The following is an 18,806-nucleotide window of genomic DNA, read 5'->3' on the forward strand; positions in this document are numbered from 1 at the left end:
AAAAAAAGAATAATGCATTGTGGCATTTGTGGGGAAGCTAACCATAACTCTAGATTCCATAAGTCTGAATTTGCTCAGGTATGATATATTGCTTTGTTGTTTTCAGTTTCTAACTTTTCTTTTGGTTACTAACTCTAATGCCATGTTTTTTCAGCCTTCTCGACAGCCTACTCAACCTGAACCAAGTCAAGGATCACTCACTCAAGCTTGATCAAGAACCTACTTATTACTAGGGTGCTAATTTTGTGGTTGCCTAGATACATATTTTCGACCACATGAACTCTTTTCTTCCCCTAGGTCGCTTAGTGTCTTTTGTCTCCAATGGTGAATTTTGTGGTTGCTCATGTTGTATTTTCGACCACATATACTCTTGCCTTTCCTAACTCTTTTGTATGATCTATTTCGTTTCAAATGATGATCATTTATGACAATTAATTTTTGGTCTTTTGATGATCGTTTATAACACAACAAATGTAGCTTCATCTTTGACACAAAAGGTTTCATTGTCTTAAATCATTGACAAACAAACAAACATGACCATACACCATTTGTTCAACCAACTACTTTGCTTAGTACAATCATGACCATACAGACTAACAATACAACACTCATCATCTTCTTATTCCATGATTTGGCTTCACCTAAACCATCTTCAACCTTCTCCAAGACCTCCTTCTCCATCTTCTCATAAACCAGAGTATCAAACTCCAACCTCTCTGTCCTAAGCTCTTTCAATTGTTGCTCAAGTCCAGCATTCTTCATAGCCAATGCATCTACCTCATTCAGCAAAGCTTCATCGACCCACTTGAACACATGTTCATCGTTCCGAAGCTACCATTACCCAATTATTAGAACCACCCAAAATCATGAGACAAGAGGATAAAAGCATAAATTTTACCTTATTTGTTGCAGCAAAACTACAACGGTAGTATCTCCGGTAAGGATTCGGATCAGATTTCGAGATCAAAGCTACAACAGCTTCCCCGCACCAACAACTCTTTGGCACACCGAACACTCTTCCTCTCGCACGAGAACTGGATGATTCGGTCGAATTGCTCATTCTGAATCTCGAATTCGGTAATGGAACCCAGAAAAGAAGAAAGAAGAAGAACAATCCGAAAACGATTTTAGGGTTCGTGATTTTTGAAAATTGGTGATTTGTGGGTTCATGGGTCTTAACAGGGTAAGGAATCGGGTCTTTAATGGTTCAATTTTCGGTTTATATGGTTTGGTATTGGTTCAAAAGCTAAACCAACACAATTTAAATTCGGAGTGATATAAGTGTAGAACTTTCGATTTGGGGAGAAATAGGTGTCAAGAATAGGTTACATGGATATATAGCTCGTGTCCGTAGTTCGGGTTCCATACAGCAAGATATGATAATTCTTGGGGGGAAATAGCTCGTTTTCCCTAGGATAATCCTTATAATCATTCCATGCAAAAACTCTCGGCTTTGGCAATGAATTAGGTATACAATCTTTCTAATCACTTTGGCCAAAAAAAATTATTTTGAAAAATTGGTATTTATCATTGTTTATATATTTCGATTTTGACATATATCAGATGGAAATATATATCTTCGTAATTGAATGTGGTGAGTAATTAGATGGAAGGAGATATCTCGTAAAATCTGTTTTGGAAAAACATTAAATTTAATCAATTAGTTTGTTTCTAAAAATCGTTTTGTAAAAGAGAAAGAAAAGCCGAGATCTCGGCTAAGAGATCTAATACTCGATAATTAAGTATGTGAATATATAGTTAATGTACAAATTTCCGTTAAAGGTAAATCTTAGATATTAAATATGAAATAATAAATATAATGGTATTTCTGTAAATAAATTGGAACTCCAGAATTTTTATCATAAACTGTTTGTCTGCTGCAAAAATGTATATATAGATGTTTCATTTCTGAAATCAAGAAACCATCATCATTCGTCACCAGACAAACAAGTGTTTTAATCATTTGACCAAAAGCCTTCTCTAATCCATACCCTTTTGTCTAAAAATCAAAACTTGAGAGGTTTCAACAGTTTTTGCTTTTACCTGCTTGTGTTGTTGTCTCTCACTTGCTCGATCTTATACCTCTGAGAAGATTTTATATCTTTTTTAAACCCATATGAGCGAATCTGGTTCTGTTTCTCTCTTTGCTAATTGAGACGCTTTCAAAAGTTTTGATTTTTTTCTTTTCCTGGAACCCTTCTGTCTTAAACATTGCTTCATCTTCAATTTTTCCCATTTCTTTTTACTATTAAATACTATTTCTTATTCCGAGGGGTTTTCTTGTTTCTGACAAATTAAAAACCTTTCCTTTTCTCTCAGTCTCTCTCCCTGCTTTGAACTTACATTAATCAATTATATCATGTCCTGAGTTTTATGACAACTCAAGTTGTTTTCTTGTTCAGAGTTCTGTACAATAAATTATAAATAGTGAAAAGTTTATTGTTCTTTTTTCCTTTGTTCCTAACTACCATTCTTACATTGGATACGTTGAGTTAAGTTTGTTGTCCTTGTCTCCATTCCACTCCCACTTCCTCTTTGTATTTTTTTTTTCTTTTCTTGTTTTGTCGGAATTTGGATCTCGTTGAAGTCAGAAGGGAGAAAAAAAATGTTGGTTTCAGCTGAAAAAGGAGAGATCTTGATCCCTCAATCTCCAGTTAGCTCAATGTCAGTTCCTGAATCTATTGAGTCGCCACAACCTGTTGTTCCTTTGGTTTACACTGATGTAAATGTTGTTCCTGAGCATGAAAGAAATGAGCTTGAAAAGTCAATATCGAACCTTGAAGGTGTTTATTAATCTCTTGATTTTGCTTCATTAGTATGTTTTCTAGTTGATCAAGAAGTTTGAAATGAATTCGATCTTGTGTGTTTAGTTTGATTTGTGGTTGGTAAATTTATAGGGGAAGTTTTGGAGTTGAAGTCATCGCTTAAGTCATTGGATGAAAAGAGAAGGGAAGTTCTGAATAAGATCATAGACACTAAAGGTTGTAACTCCCTTTAGTTTTCAAACTTTGGTTTAAATTTTGAGTGTTATCTCAAGGATTGGCTTCAACTTTGCAGGAAGTATACGTGTGTTCTGTAGAGTTAGGCCATTTCTAGTTACTGAAAGGAGACCGATTAGGGAACCTGTGTCGTTTGGACCGGATAACGTTGTTGTAAGATCTGCTGGAACTCGAAAAGAATTTGAATTTGATAAGGTTTTCCATCAATCAGCAACTCAAGGTTAGTCTGCTGTTAGGCTTTAGTCATTCCCCTTTTCTTGGTTTCTTAGCTTTCTGTTTCCTTCCAGTTGTGAGTAAATGAGGCCTTCCTTCTCCTGGTTGAAAAAAATAAAACTCTGTAGAAGACGTTTTCGGAGAAGTGAAACCGATTCTTAGATCTGCCCTTGATGGTCACAATGTATGTTACCAGCTTTCTTATGCAAAGGTTTATTAGAGAAGAAACATTCTTCTTCTAAGTACTTACTCTTGTCTGCCTGAACTTTACTGCAGCAACCTCAATATTCAAGTAGACTCAAAGGGTTCGGTTGAAATTGAGGGTTTGACTGAAGTAGAAGTACCGGATTTTACAAAAGCTAGATGATGGTACAATAAAGCGAGACGAGGCAGATCAACTTCTTGGACAAATGTGAACGAAACTTCGAGCAGATCTCATTGGTAAGTTCTTGACTATTTCAACTGTATTTGTCAATCAATTCTCAAATTATAAATTTTTCAGTTTGGTAGTTACCCTTATTCAGTTAGTTTATCTCTAGTTTAACAAGGATCACAATCTTTCGTCGTGGGGATGCTGTGGGGTCAAAAACTGAAGTTAGCAAGCTTTGGATGATAGATCTCGGAGGAAGCGAGAGGCTCTTGAAGACCGGAGCTATAGGGCAAACTATGGATGAAGGAAGGGCCATAAACCTCTCACTTTCCGCTCTTGGAGATGTGATTGCAGCGTTAAGGAGAAAGAAGGGACATGTGCCTTACAGGCAAGAACTCAGCTTTTAATTCCTTTTCACACACATTTGCCATGGAACCAGAGACATCTATCTGGCAGAAGTGAAATAGAACTCGATTTGGTCATGCTACTGAGTTTAGCTTTTTCTTTTTCTTTTTCTTGCTTGCAGAAACAGCAAGCTAACTCAAATTCTTAAAGATTCTCTAGGTAAAAAGGCATATACATATGGTTGCTTATAATAATATTGTAAAGCCTTTTGGGATTAACATATACTGACGTTATCTAGGTTTGGTTGTTATCTAATTCTTTTAGGTACTAAATCAAAGGTTCTGATGCTTGTGCACATAAGTCCACGTGATGTAGATGTTGGTGAAACAATTTGCTCTTTGAGCTTTACAAAACGTGCGAGATCTATAGAGTCTAACAGAGGACTAACAGCTGTAAGCACCTGTACTGCTGTAGTTGCATTTTATATCCAGATCACTCGTTGCTAAATGTTTTCATCATCATTGCTTAGGAACTACAAAAGCTAAGAGAAAAGAAAATATCGGAACTTGAAGAGGAAATGCAAGAAACTGAAGAAAATTGTAAGAAGATCACAGCGCGGTTACAGGAAGTAGAGTGTCAGCTTAATGAAAACAAGAAACTCTTTTGGATCACCGATGAGCATAAGCATCTAGAAGACATCGAAAAGAAAGCTATTTTGCCTTTAGATCATCTGAAAGAGACTGATGCGACCCCAAAATCATCTGATAAACATGTCAAAGTAAGCAAGAGTTCGGGGTTTGTCCCACGTTTCATGACTTCTACTGTTGCTAGTCGCCAAAGGCAAACAATGTCAGAGAAGGAACTCAGTGCCAAAACACAGAGCATACGATCAGTGGCTAAAAATCTTACTCAGTTCTCCACTTCTCAGTCGCTTAGCCTGTCTGACACACGCAGCAGAGTTCTCCTTAGAAGATCATACACAAAACCGCTTCGAGCTGCAGCTAACTGTGGAACACCAGAAACTCCTAAAAGGGATATTAAAGATAACTCTTTACAGAAAAAGAATGTTAATGATACTTCTTCGCCAAGGAGCAAGATGGTTACTTCATCAGATCCAAATGTGAGAGCTAAGCTGTGTCACCACAGACGAAGAATGTCAAGCTTGACATGATCTAACAGTGATCAGTCAAGAAACAGGTCTTTCATCTTTCTTTTCCATCTCTTGTGAAAGAGCTGAGATTTTTTTTCCTCTATTGATTAGACTTCTGGTTTGAGCCTGAGTAGGAGGAGGAGGTGTCCTCCAATAGAAACCACTAGACTAATGGTCCCATTTTAAGACCATTTGAACTCGTGGAGTTTGCAGTTCTGGTTTTCAAAGGATACAGCCCTCAAGTTATATTTTTTTAACATCTGAGAGCATGCCTATATGTTTTGTTTGTTATTGTTTCTGAAAATTTTCATTGGGTTGGTGATAGTTTGATGTTTGGATGTTTTTATGGAGTTCACAGAAACTGGATCATATAATTAATATTCCAGATTCTATCTTCTTTGGAGAGTTCAGAGAGATGTGTGAAAGGGTTTGAGGGTTTTATTTTGTCATCTTTTGAAGTTCCTGATTGCACAATAGTGTTGTGAATTTGACTTTACTGTATCTTACTTTTTGTTTTTGTTTGTACTTTGTATCAACTCTTCATATATACAATTTGATACATTAATAGATAAGAATTTTTTTTTATTGCACTATTCTATTAGACTTAACACAAATTGATACAAACATTCCCACACATAGCAAAAAATAGAATGCAAAGTTTTAGTTGTCAACTATTTTTGTACTCTTTAATTTTAAATAGCATTTTTTTTAATATAAGTAGCATATAGTATAGTTTCTTTTCTTTTTAAAAAAATATTATTTTCTGAAATTTTCACCTTTAACTTATCCCTACTATTAATCAAAATTATTTTATAAAAATTAACCTCACTTTTGTAAAAAATTACATCACAATTCTAATCGGATAAACGAGCGTTGCCGGGTTGGATCTGAAATAATCCAGTTTCAATAAAATATACTAAAACCAAATAAAGAGGATCACTTTAGCATTCTATCACAAATTATTACATCGGTCGGGTGGTTAAATGTACAACAACCTTAACTAAGAGGTACTCAGTTTGATACGGTAGAACTTACACTTTCACATTATATTTTTGAATATTAAAATATTGCGTTCTAATTGAATCATACGTTCCATAAATCTCGGACATTAAATTATAGCGTACCATAAATCTCGCAATTATGAAAATTTCGATATCATAACAATCAGATTCCATAATTATATCATAATACTTACGTAAATCTTTCACATTATATTGTCGAACATTAATTATTGCGTTCCAATTTAAATATATGTACCATAAATATTTTTTTAAATATTCAGATCCCGCAATTATATCAGAATACTTACCAAAATATTATGTAAAATATTCCTTTAAAAACTCTAAATATAACAAAAAGTTTAATACACATGTATTATAAATATAACGATTCCGTAATCACCTCAAAAGTTCCTATATCATCTCAAACTACCTTATCTCATAAATCATTTTATTTGTTTAAAGATCTTTATCCCTCAATATTAGGGATATTGAATTTAATTGCATATGCGAATATACACCGGGTGAGCTATACGATATGAACCCTATATTGTATAAATATAGAAGCATACTAACTCGGTCAAACATCTTAAACATCTCAAAATCATAACAATATGTTAGCCTTTCCTCTTCCCATCACTCCCTTAGGTCTTTAAAGCCCTATAAAGTAACTTGTCTTATACAAGTCAAGATTCTGCATCTATGGAGTCAAACTTCCACAAAAATTGGAGAACCCATAGAGATGTGGTTGGTCGATGCTGGTGTAAGATATCTACTATTATATATTGTTTGCATATATGCTGATTTAATAAATTCTCAATTTGATTATGGTTTCTGTAGGGTGATAATATTGGTGCTAATGTCAAGAGGGACCAAATCAAAAAGTTTGAAAGCCGTCTAAACATAGGGTCTTGGTTCTTAATTTCAACATTTGGTTTAACTCCGTCTTATGGTGCTGTCAAGATTTCTGATCTGAAGTGGAGGATCGGGTTCACTTCAAGAACGAGTCTGAACGTTAGTGATAACATATCGGATGATATGTTTCTGTCATTAGCCAGATATGATGCCATACTATCTGGACAACAAAACACAAGTTTCTTATTTGGTACGTTTTATATTACAAATATCGTTGAGTCATGTTATTTTTTTAATAACTTATCCAATGTTTTTTTTCAGATTTCCTTGGATAAGTTGTCGACTGTGGTGAGATTAAAGACGTAACTACCACTAATAAAACAACTACCAAAATTGACTTCCATACGAGAAACAATGAGTAAGCAGTACACTTTGCCTTTACCATTACTATTACGTTTATGATAGAAAATATGACATTAGATAACTATAAAATTTTATATATCTCATATATCCTCTCTATATATGATTAATACATAGGGATACACGTGTGTTGTACTTACTTCATCTATTCATAATTATAGATGTTTGAAGTGTGTCGAATTTGTGGGATTCTTCACAAGTTCTTATCAAACTAGAAATTGCTCAAGTACAAGATCTTAAAGAACTATAAGTTTTTGACAAAAAAAATAATACATTTAATCACGTTTTTTAATTGTAACAAGTTTGGTCTTCTATTATAATAGAAGGCTTCCCAATTATGACTTGCAATTGACTATCATGGACTCTTTGCAAGCCAATGTTTTCATGGCGAAAAAAAAGACGAAAGATATAGAAGATTATCCTGTGTTCACTATTGAAAATATTCTGAATGCATATGAGGTATATTATTTAAAAAACTCAATTATTAAATATTGTTACATAAAATTGTCATTGGTGCTGAATCAACTACTGTCTCATTACAGGTCGGAATGTGTGGCACAGTTTGTACAATATATGAAATTGATACCAGACTATTCGTGGATCTACTTTTCATGTAGGAAATGCAACAAAAAAACTCTCATGGAACAAGCAATGTTTTTTTGTTGGTTGTTGTTGTTGTATGTGTTAGAAGATGAAAAGCATAAATCTACTCCAAACTTTTGGTATGAAGTATGCAAAGACTATGCCAAGTTTGCCAAGTTTGTGTCTCCAAAATAATCTATCTAAATCTATGTTAGAATTATTTTATATCTAATATTTCAAAAATCAATCATAATAAATAAGTAAAAACTATCTATATATGTTTAGGTTTTGGATATATCTTAAAATCAAAGACGAAACGGGGGAAACCAAAAGTATGGTGTTTGATAGTTTTGCTGTTGATATGGTTGGAAGGAAAGCTCCTGAGCTTCTAAAAGATAGATATGATGTGGTAATTTTTTTATATACTCTAATATTAACGTGTAAGCGTTACTTAATTTATAATTGGATCCTTAATTTTTAGTAATTTAATTAATCTATAATAAGTCGAGAATCCTGAATCTATGCCTCAAGAAATTAAAGATTTAGAAACAAAGACATTTGAGTTTCTCCTTTCTATGGAGCCAAAAAATATTTGTGGTAGCTGTGACACTTGTAACGTTGCACCAATTTGTACTAAAGGGCAAACCAAATCTCTGGAGATTGTGGACTCAGACACATATGTTGATCCCTCTTCTATTTTATATGGTGAACAGGTGATATATATATATATATATATATATATATATACTGTACGTTTTTAAAAAACGTTTAACTACACTGTTTCTATTATAAAATTACCATTACGTTTATGATAGAAAATATGATAGATAACCATAAACTTTTATATTTCTTTTCCCATTTAATATATATATATATATATATTTATTTATTTTTAAATGATATTATTTTCAAAAACCTGTCAATGTTGAAATAATTCCGTGCGTTGCACGTTTTGTTATTTGTTGTTTTTAACATATTTGTTTCTATAAATTAAATTATTTGGTAATTGGATTCTCATTTATTTTTTTGTTTATCTTATTTGAGAATGAAAATTTATTTTATTTATTTTTCTTTTGTATTTTTGTATTTTTGTATTTTTGGAATTTTTTTAAAATGATATTTAATATTTTTTTTAACACATACTACAACAACAACCAACCAACAAAAAAACAAAAAAAAAGATGTATAATATCTAAGACAAAAAAAAATGTAAAATCCGAAAAATATTCGGTGAAGTCTGGTTATTGTTTCGCAAGAGATATGGCTCTAGAGGTTGGTACAACTTGTACTGACTTACGAATCCAGGCTTGGAAACTATATGTTCCATCTAAAATTTCGCATTTTTTTGGCAAATAGCATCTGGTACTCTCTATTGACGGAACGTTTAGCTCATCGTAGTGTTCAGTGTGATACCCGATGTAAACATTGCGAGCCTGCGTGTGAGACAATTAACCATGCTCTTTTTGTATGCCCATGCTCGGCTCAAGTTTGGGAATTGTCTCTGGTTCAGGTTTCCCCAGAGGGTTTTCCTTACTCTTTAGTGTTTTCAAATTTCGATTGTATCTATTGGATATGGACGCCTCAATCTAGGGATCCACTTTCTCTTCTTTAGTTACCTTGGATTTTATCGTCGATTTGGAAAGATAGAAACAAAAAAAGTTTTTCAAGGCCAGCAGCTTGCGCTAAGTTGAGATCATTAATCAGGCTATCAGTGAGAAAATATTATGGGAGGAGGCGTAGTCTCAGGTTGAGGTGTGTTCTGGTTTAAGTATACCAGATTCCTTGGATCCTGTGGGGAGTCAGGGCAGGGTCCCTGCAATCAATTTGATGGCTCTTGGAAAGCCACAAATCCTAATTCCGGTTTGGGGTGGTGGTGTTATGCTTGTGATGCTGAGACTTTGTTGTTGGGACCTAGATGCCTTGGACGAAGTCCTTCCCCTCTTCAATCGGAGTTGGAGGCCCTGAATTGGGCCATGGAGAGTATCCTTATCGTCAGGTATTTTTGTGAGAGATTTGAGACGGATTGTGCAACTCACGATGATTCATGCCCCAAATGACTGGCCAGCATTCTCTAATCTTCTAGATGATTTCCACCTTCTCCAAACGTCCTTTCCCTGCTTTTCTGCCGAAGATTTCTTGCTCATCAAATTGACGGGCAAATTGCCTCGCTCGGTCTTCCCGTTCTCTTCTTTTTTTGTAAACTCATTTCCTCCGGTTTGGGCTACATTCTTGGAGTTATTTTCTAATTTATTGTTTAGTTGACAAAAAAAATAATTGAAAGAGAATGAGAAAATGAGAAAATGAGTATTTTTACGGAGGAAAGTTATGAGAGTTACAGTTTAGAAGCTAAAAAGTATGGGAGTTAAATTATAATTTATTGTGTACTGAATAAAATTGAGTAAAAAATATAGTTAATGCAAATTTATTTTATTTCAGTTTTAATATTAATGTGCGAGTTAAATGTATAAGATTAAATGTGCATTGATGATTTTTTTTTCAATTTTAGCTTTATATTAAAGTATCAGTTAAATTTAAATGATTCAAAGTGTTTTATTAGTGGTTTAGTTGGAAATAAAATTATCAATTTTATATTAAAGTGTGAGTTAAATTTGTTTGATTGAATGTGTTTTACGTAGGGTTTAATTGGAATATTTTTTTCAGTTTATATTAAATTGTAAGTTAAATGTATATCACAAAATCTGTATTATTTATGGTTTAATTGAATTTTTTTGTTAGTTTTATATTACAGTTTGATTTGTAGATTAATTGAAAATATATATATTTTTAGTTTTATATTTAAAGTGTGAGTTACATTTATCTGATTAAATGTGTTTCATTGGTAGCTTAATTGGATTTTGCTGGTGTATTATTGATGGTTTAATTGATTTTTTTTGTTAGTTTTATTTAAAGTTTGATTTGTAGATTAATTGAATATATATATATATTTTTAGTTTTATTTTTAAAGTGTGAGTTACATTTATCTGATTAAATGTGTTTCATTGGTAGCTTAATTGGATTTTGCTGGTGTATTATTTTATGGTTTAATTGATTTTTTGTTAGTTTTATATTAAAGTTTGATTTGTTGATTAATTGAAAATACATATATTTTTAGTTTTATATTTAAAGTGTGAATTACATTTACCTGATTAAATGTGTTTCATTGATAGCTTAATTGGATTTTGCTGGTGAATAAGCTTTTTGGAAATGTGTTAGGTCTTGTAACGCCTCGACCGCCACCTCTTAGTGGGTCCCATGTCCAATCCCAGTCAATGGGTCTACCTTCTTTAATGGGCCTCACATCCTCTCACTAGGTCCGTGAGCTAATCCATATCCGACGGCCGGTTTGCTACGTCCAGGAGGTTTTAAAGACTTGTTACCATCCCTACAAATCACCGCATGATCCTTCCCTCTGTTTTGTCCTCACTTGCACAGTTCCGACAATCACCTCCTAGAAGGTCACCCATCTTGAGACTACTCCAGCATAAGCACGCTTAACTGTGGAGTTCTCTCAGGATCTTGGACCGAAAAGATAAGTGCATTTTTGGTGACATAGGTGGCCAAATCAATTCTTTTAAACCTCTATGCAAGTCTCTTATACCGAGATGTCACAATTCACCCCCACTAACAGATTGCAACGTCTTCGTTGCGCACCAAGACCGTCATCCCGACGGTGTGAGCCCACATGGCTTCACACTCGTCTAGGTTTGGCTCTGATACCACTTGTAACGCCCTGACCGCCACCTCTTAGTGGGCCCATGTATTATCCCAATCCATGGGCTCACCTTCCTTAATGGGCCTTATGTCCTCTCACTAATTTCGTGAGCCCATCCATATCCGACGGCTGTTTTGCTACGATTGGGAAGTTTTAAAGACTTGTTACCGTCCCTACAAATCACCACATGATATTTCCCTGTGTTTTGTCCTCACTCGCACAGTTCCGACAATCACTTCCTAGAAGGTCACCCATCCTGAGACTACTCCAGCATAAGCACGCTTAACTGTGGAGTTCTCTCAGGACGGACGGTCGCTGCGAACAAATAGTCGCTATGAATGGACGGACGGTCGTTGCGGATGGCCGGACGCGGATTTCCGGTTGCGGAACGACGTACAACCTTCGAACTAGTCGAGTCTCTACAAGGTTTGGAGGGATGGAGGGGATCGACCGATAAGAAACTCGACTCGGCGATCTCCGGAAGAGATGGACGGATGGAGGATGGAAGTGGGACGAGATTAGCCGATGAATAACTCAACTCGACAATCTCCAGGAAATGTGACGGATGGGAGAGCATCTCGGTAAGAAACTCGACCAGATCGGTTTCAAGGAAATGGACGGATGAGACGCTGCATACAGACGGATGAACTGACGCAGCGGATGGATGCAGCGGACGGACGGTGGATCGATGCGATGACACACGAGAGATGGCTCGGCTCGTGATACGGTCAAACTAAATTGCGAGAAAGGAGAAGGGTGAGACGAGAAACAAAGATTCACTCTTTGGGAAATTTAATTCTATATTCAAGTCTAACCTTTTACAATGAGGGTTTAGCCTTTTATATAGGCAAGATTTACATAAGGGAACACTTAGCCCTAGAAAATGTGTCCATGATCTGAACCATACACATGACCATAAAGTAAAAGTAAAAAGCAAAAGAGAACAAAGACCATCCAACGGTCATAAGAGAGTTCAAAGGAAATAAAAGGAAGGAAGGAAGGAGATAGGGTTGCCACGTCATTGGTGGGGCGTGGCTGATAGAATCTTCACTTCCTTGGCCCATTTTCATGTCAATGTAATTTTCCAAGTCATGAATCAAGCGGGAACGAAGTGGAGATGCACTAGAGCTCGCTGCCTCATTAAAACTCCTTTGGTAAACCCATTGGGACAAACCCGAAGTAGAAAAAAGAGTACAACTCTTTCTAATGTCTTAGAGGTGTCTTCGCACTAGCGTGATGGTGAAGACACGCGAATAAAGCTTCCCAAAGCTGTTCGCGCCCAAGGCTCTTTGTTGGTGATGCTGGCCATGAGCCATTGGTGTAAAGATTGGAGCTTGGTCTGGAACTGCCCATTAGATGACCTTGTCTTGCTCCTCATTGATGATCCTTGGGGACTGGTTGATGTCGCATTGTTGTTCCAGGTCAGATACTTGCCGCCTACGCTAGCTGTTGGATGCTAGTACCGATTGTCCGAGCGTCTGAGAGGTGTCCTTGTCTGGCACGAGCGTTTCTGGCCGAGTGTCCGATACTGTGCTCACATCAGCCCCACTGAATCCGACATCGATATAGTAACAAGATAAGCCTCTCGTCCCTTCTCGATCATCTTCCCAGCCTGCATGGCCAAGATTACGAGACTCCCTGGAGTCGGTATAACTCCCTCAAAAACCAACTTCCCTCCTGGACGCTCAAACTCCACTCTACCCCGATGACAATCAAGATAAACCATATAAAATGCAACCAATCGATCCCCAGGATAACATCATACAGCTCCACTAGGCTGATAAGAAAATCCGCTGGCCACGACTCCCCTGCGATCTGAATATCAACTCCTCTCGCCTGACCAGTGACTCTTAGAAACTTGCCTCCCGCAACTCTGACAACTCCCGGTTGCTCCCCGGGATCTCCTCTGATATTAGCGCTCTCTGCACACTCCGAAGTAATGAAGCTATGAGGTGCTCCATAATCAAACATAATGTGGGACCAAAAGCCGTCCACTAACAAGGTCCCTGCACAAACTTCATTTGTTGAGAACCTAACACTTTATGACAGACAAAACATAAAATCTGAACCTAATGAAATTCCAAAAGTTTAGATAATAGAAATTATACCTGTGATCGTCCCGGCACTAGTTCCACTAGTCTCTACAATCGTGTACTCCCATGGCGCCTACTCAATCCGTGCCACCTGCTGCACTCCCAGCTGCACTACATGTTGCATCGCTGCCATTGCCATCTGCTGCAACTTGGGACACTTAGGCTTGATGTGCCCAGACTCCCTACGATGATAGCATACACGAACTACTACCGTCAAAGAATCCTCCAGGGACCTCTAGGATGCTGACCCTTCCTAGGCTGAACTGCTGGACAAACCGTCACTCACTATGCCCGAATGTCTTCCTCCATCTCTACTGCAGTCTCAACCAGCTCTGCACGCGTAACATAACTCCGCCCTCTACAGACTCCTTCGCCCGATCCCCTTACATCAGAAGTCGACTGAACTCCAATTCAAGATCCTGTACTGAACGAGTCCCTGAGATAACTATAGGAACTGCACCTCCAACCGGTCTAGTGCCTTTATAGGAAAATACTTGCCTCGACAAAGTCAGCCCAAGAAATCTCCCTCTGCGGTCTCCTAGCAGCCACTGATCTTCACCATAACTGAGCATCACCAATCAGGTTGTGGACCTCATAATGCCCATACCTCGTCATGAATGTAGTCTTCCTCACATCTGTCTCATCTATCGGAATATGATGATAACTTGACGCCAAATCAATCTTGGAGAACCAAGTAGCCCCTATCAACTGATCCAATAGCTCATCGATCCGGGGAAGAGGGTACTTGTTCTTCACAGTGACCCGGTTCAGATCCTTGTAGTCAATACACAAGCGGTAACTCATGTCCTTTTTCTTAATGAATAACACCGGCGCTCCCCAGGGTGATACACTAGGACGAATGAATCCCTTGTTCAACAGATCCTCCAACTGCTTCTTCAGCTCTGTCATCTCTGCTGGAGCCATCCTGTAAGGAGCCTTGGATAATGGTGTCGTACTTGGTTCTAGTTCAATCGTGAAAGCATCAGACCAAGATGGTGGTATCCCCTACAACGACTGGAACACATCCTCAAACTCCTCAACAACTTGAATACCGCTAACCGTCGACTGCCCCACTGACTCTGGCATCAATATATAACCAGATAAGCCTCTGAGCCCTTCTCGATTATCTTCCCAGCCTGCATGGCCAATATCACGAGACTCCCCGAAGTCGGTCTAACTCCCTCAAATACCAACTTCCCTCCTAGACGCCCAAACTCTACTTTACCCCGATGACAATCAAGATGAACCATATGACGATGCAAGCAATCTATCCCTAGGATAACATCATACATCTCCACTAGGCTGATAAGAAAATCCGCTGGCCCTTCCAATGACCCTCAGGAACTTGCCTCCCGCAACTCTGACCACTCTCGCTCGCTCTCCAAGATCTCCTCTGATATCAGCGCTCTTTGCACACTCTGGAGTAATGAAGCTATGAGTAGCTCCAGAATCAAACATAACATGGGACCTAAACCCGCCCACCAACAAGGTCCCTACCCAAATCTCATGTGTTGAGAACCTAACACTTAATCACAGGCAAAACATAAAATCTGAACCTACTGAAATTCACAAAGATAGGGTACCCGAAATTATCCATGTGATCGCCCCAGCACTGGTTCCACCATTCTCCGCAGTCGTGTACACCAGTGGCGCCTGCTGAATTCGTGCCACCTGCTACACTCCTATATGCAAAACCTGCTGCACCGCTTCCATTGCCATCAGCTGCAACTTGGGACACTTGGGCTTGATGTGCCGAGACTCCCTGCAATTATAGCATACACGAACTGCTGCCGTCTAGGCATTCCTCTGGGGATAGCTAGCAACCTTGTGATCCATGCTCCCACACCCGAAGCACCCTGCACCACTCGGCGTCTGCGTAGCCTCCCACTTCCTCTTGGTTCACTGCGCAGGCTTGCCGCCTTTGCCAGAACCTCCAAAATGCTGAGCTTTCCTAGGCTGAACTGTTGGACTAACCGTCAGTGACTATGCCCGGATGTTCTCCTCAATCTCAACCAGCTCTGCACGCGTAGCATAGCTCTGCCCTCTACAGTGAACCCTCAAATGGTCACGATGAGCCCTCATAAACCTCCTGATCTGAGTCTGAGCCTCTTCAGATTCCATCGCCCGACCCCCCATACATCAGAATTCGACTGAACTACAAGTCCAACTGCACCTCTAACCGGTCTAGTGCTGCTCTAGGAAAATACTTGCGGTTAAACTCCCCAACAAAGTCAACCCAAGACATCTCTCTCTCTGCACTCTCCTAGCAGCCACTGCTTTCCACCACAACTGACCATCACCAGTTAGATTGCAAACCGCTATGTGCACCCAAAAATCCTAGGGACATCTAAGAGACTTGAAGTTACGTTCCACTCTAGTCCTCCACGCATCAACAACAGTATGAAGTACCTCCCGAAAACCGCTCAGTACCAATATAGTTCATCTTCCTCAACATATTGACATAATATGAATAAACTCCTACATCCGCAGCCACTGGCTGCTGCATCCCCGCCGCCACAGGCGGTAACACATGTGCCTGAGCTGGTACCACTCCCGGTATCCGCTCCAACAGCTGTGTCAACAAGCCAGCAAGGTCAACGCCTCTTCTAGGGGATCCACCTGCTTAGACTCCCGCACCCGGAACCCTAGCATCACCAACCAATCCAGCACCGACACCGCCTACACCGACTCCATCAGCGCCTACGGTCCTATCAGTACCTCCGGCCACACTCATGGACCCCTCCTAGAAGCCATGCGACTCGCCGATACCCTCAACTGTCTCACTCTGGTGCACGATATCACTAACAACTTGGACTTTGCCCCTACCACGAGCACGTCCGCATCCACGACCAGAAACAACACCACCCCTAACCATCTGCACTACCATGAATAGAAGGCTAATCAAAAAAACTCAACAGAACACCAAAAACATAAACTCACCGGGGAATCCCACTTTAGGCTCAAAGAGAATGTTTTAGGACTCCATGCCACACATAAATGACTAACTCACATAATCAATCAAGCATGCAAATCCACAACATCTACAGCACAAAGCCTAGTGAACCCAAACCTAGAACCATAAGGGCTCTGATACCAAACTGAAACGACCCGATCCTTTTTTTTTAATAATAATAAATAATAAATAATAAATAATAATAATAATAATAATCTAAACTAGTGGTCCCATACCCACTAGTCACCTAACAACAATCACACAACAACGGATAACATAAAACAATACCAATAACCAATAAATAATAAACCAAGAAACCAATCTCAAAAATAGTCCAACTACAACAACGTAAAAAATTAGAACCAACAACCTAGCAATGCTCTAATAACTCATCTCTAACAACCTGACAGAAGATTGACCACAATCAACAAGACAAAAGAACATCCTCCTCATCATTGCCTTATTCCACGATCACACTTTGTCTTTACCTGCAAACAACGCATGAGATATTTTATAAACACTAAGTGAGGCATTTATCCCATCTACTGGGCTATTGAAACAACCAGACCTGTTTTTTTAATAATAATAATATAATTAAATATTTCATAATATTTAGTTACAGCCCAAACAATAAACCAACATCTACAACTCCAATTAACATAAACCAACCATTAACATGCACAGCGGAAATATATAAACCTAACTAACATAACCAAAACACAAAAATTGAGACCCTAGATCATTCTCCTCATCATCGCCATGATTCCACGCTACACATTCATTTCCTGCACCACAAACAAAATGAGATGCGTGAGTATTAATAAAAATACCCAGTGAGGTGATCCTCCCATCTACGAGCTATACACACAAGCAAATCAAGAGTACAACCACAAATAAAATATAACAAACCATTCATTAAACAGGTCACCCAATAACACATTCACCACACCTACATATCATCACACAAAAAAAGTCATAAAACCCAATCGCTCAGATAATCTCATGGTCACGCACTCACCTTAACAAGTGATTCAAGAAAATAACTACAGCCAAAAGAGAAGCTCTCCAATATCCAAGAACAACCAAAATCGCTCCTACAACCAATCACAACAACAAACAAATATTGAAAACAAACTGCCAGAAAAATCAGAAAAGAACAACCTCACAAGTGAAACCACGAAATCAAAACGAACCGTTAACTTTTCAGTCCCTCCGGTAAAAATCAAGGTCTAGACGTCCAGCTTCCCACAAAATTTCAGCACGATCAGATGTCAGATGAAACCGCAATCGATCCCGAAAGACCTGCTGGTCTTCATCCGCGACTGAGAAGAAACACCCTACGTAAATGTGAATATCTCTTAGAATATTAACTCAAATTCACTTCTGTAAAAAGGAGAGTGTACGAAAATATCTTAACTACAACCCTACCAAAAATCAAAACCTTCCAAAACGAATTGTGCAGTCGGATCCTACTTCTCCCAAATCCTGACTGTTCTGTTTTCTCTATTATTCTAATGAAAAAGCTTTGATCTCCTTCTCTTCCTCCGTTACACCAAATAACCAAGAGTTCTGTCTCTTTCTCTCCCTTTCTCTGATAACAATGTCAATAATAGCAAAATAAATAGAGAGGAGGCGTGACTTATTTTGGAGATTAGGGGTTTTTGATTTAATTAGATTAAACCAGGATTTAATTAAACCGATAATTAAACTCCCCATATGGTTTATTCAACACAACCCAAAATATAATTCTGGAAAACGGATGTTACAATTCTCCCCCTCTAACAAAAGATTCGTCCTCGAATCTGCAAAACACCGCCGCTCGACCAAAAAACTCATTCAACCACCGTCGCAATGGTTCGCACCACCCAACCATCCAGTCTGCCGCAACCAGAACACCACTGGTCCAAACCACCCTGACCCCACTGGTTCCATCCCGACCCACCGGTCAACAACTTTCCGACCCAACCGTTCCACACCTTCCTGACCCCACTTATGTGCACAATCCTGACCCCACTAGTCCATACAATCCTGACCCCACTGGTCCACACAATTCTGACCCCATAAGTCAACAAAATCCTGAATCCACTGGTCAACACCAAATTCCGGGATTGAACCA

General features: G+C 38.4%; 1 protein-coding gene and 1 pseudogene across 1 annotated transcript; one reads left to right on the forward strand and one right to left on the reverse strand.

The window, feature by feature from the left end:
* Nucleotides 553-1,060, reverse strand: LOC104709488 (uncharacterized protein At4g04775-like). The gene is made up of 2 exons (XM_010426095.1): nucleotides 899-1,060; nucleotides 553-831 (listed from the first exon to the last, which is right to left on the reverse strand). Exons 1-2 carry the CDS (start codon nucleotides 1,058-1,060, stop codon nucleotides 553-555), a joined length of 441 nt encoding a protein of 146 aa, XP_010424397.1.
* On the forward strand, nucleotides 1,917-5,474 carry LOC104709490 (annotated as a pseudogene).

This window comes from Camelina sativa, chromosome 8, assembly GCF_000633955.1.
Source record: "Camelina sativa cultivar DH55 chromosome 8, Cs, whole genome shotgun sequence".
Taxonomy (NCBI): Eukaryota; Viridiplantae; Streptophyta; class Magnoliopsida; order Brassicales; family Brassicaceae; genus Camelina; species Camelina sativa.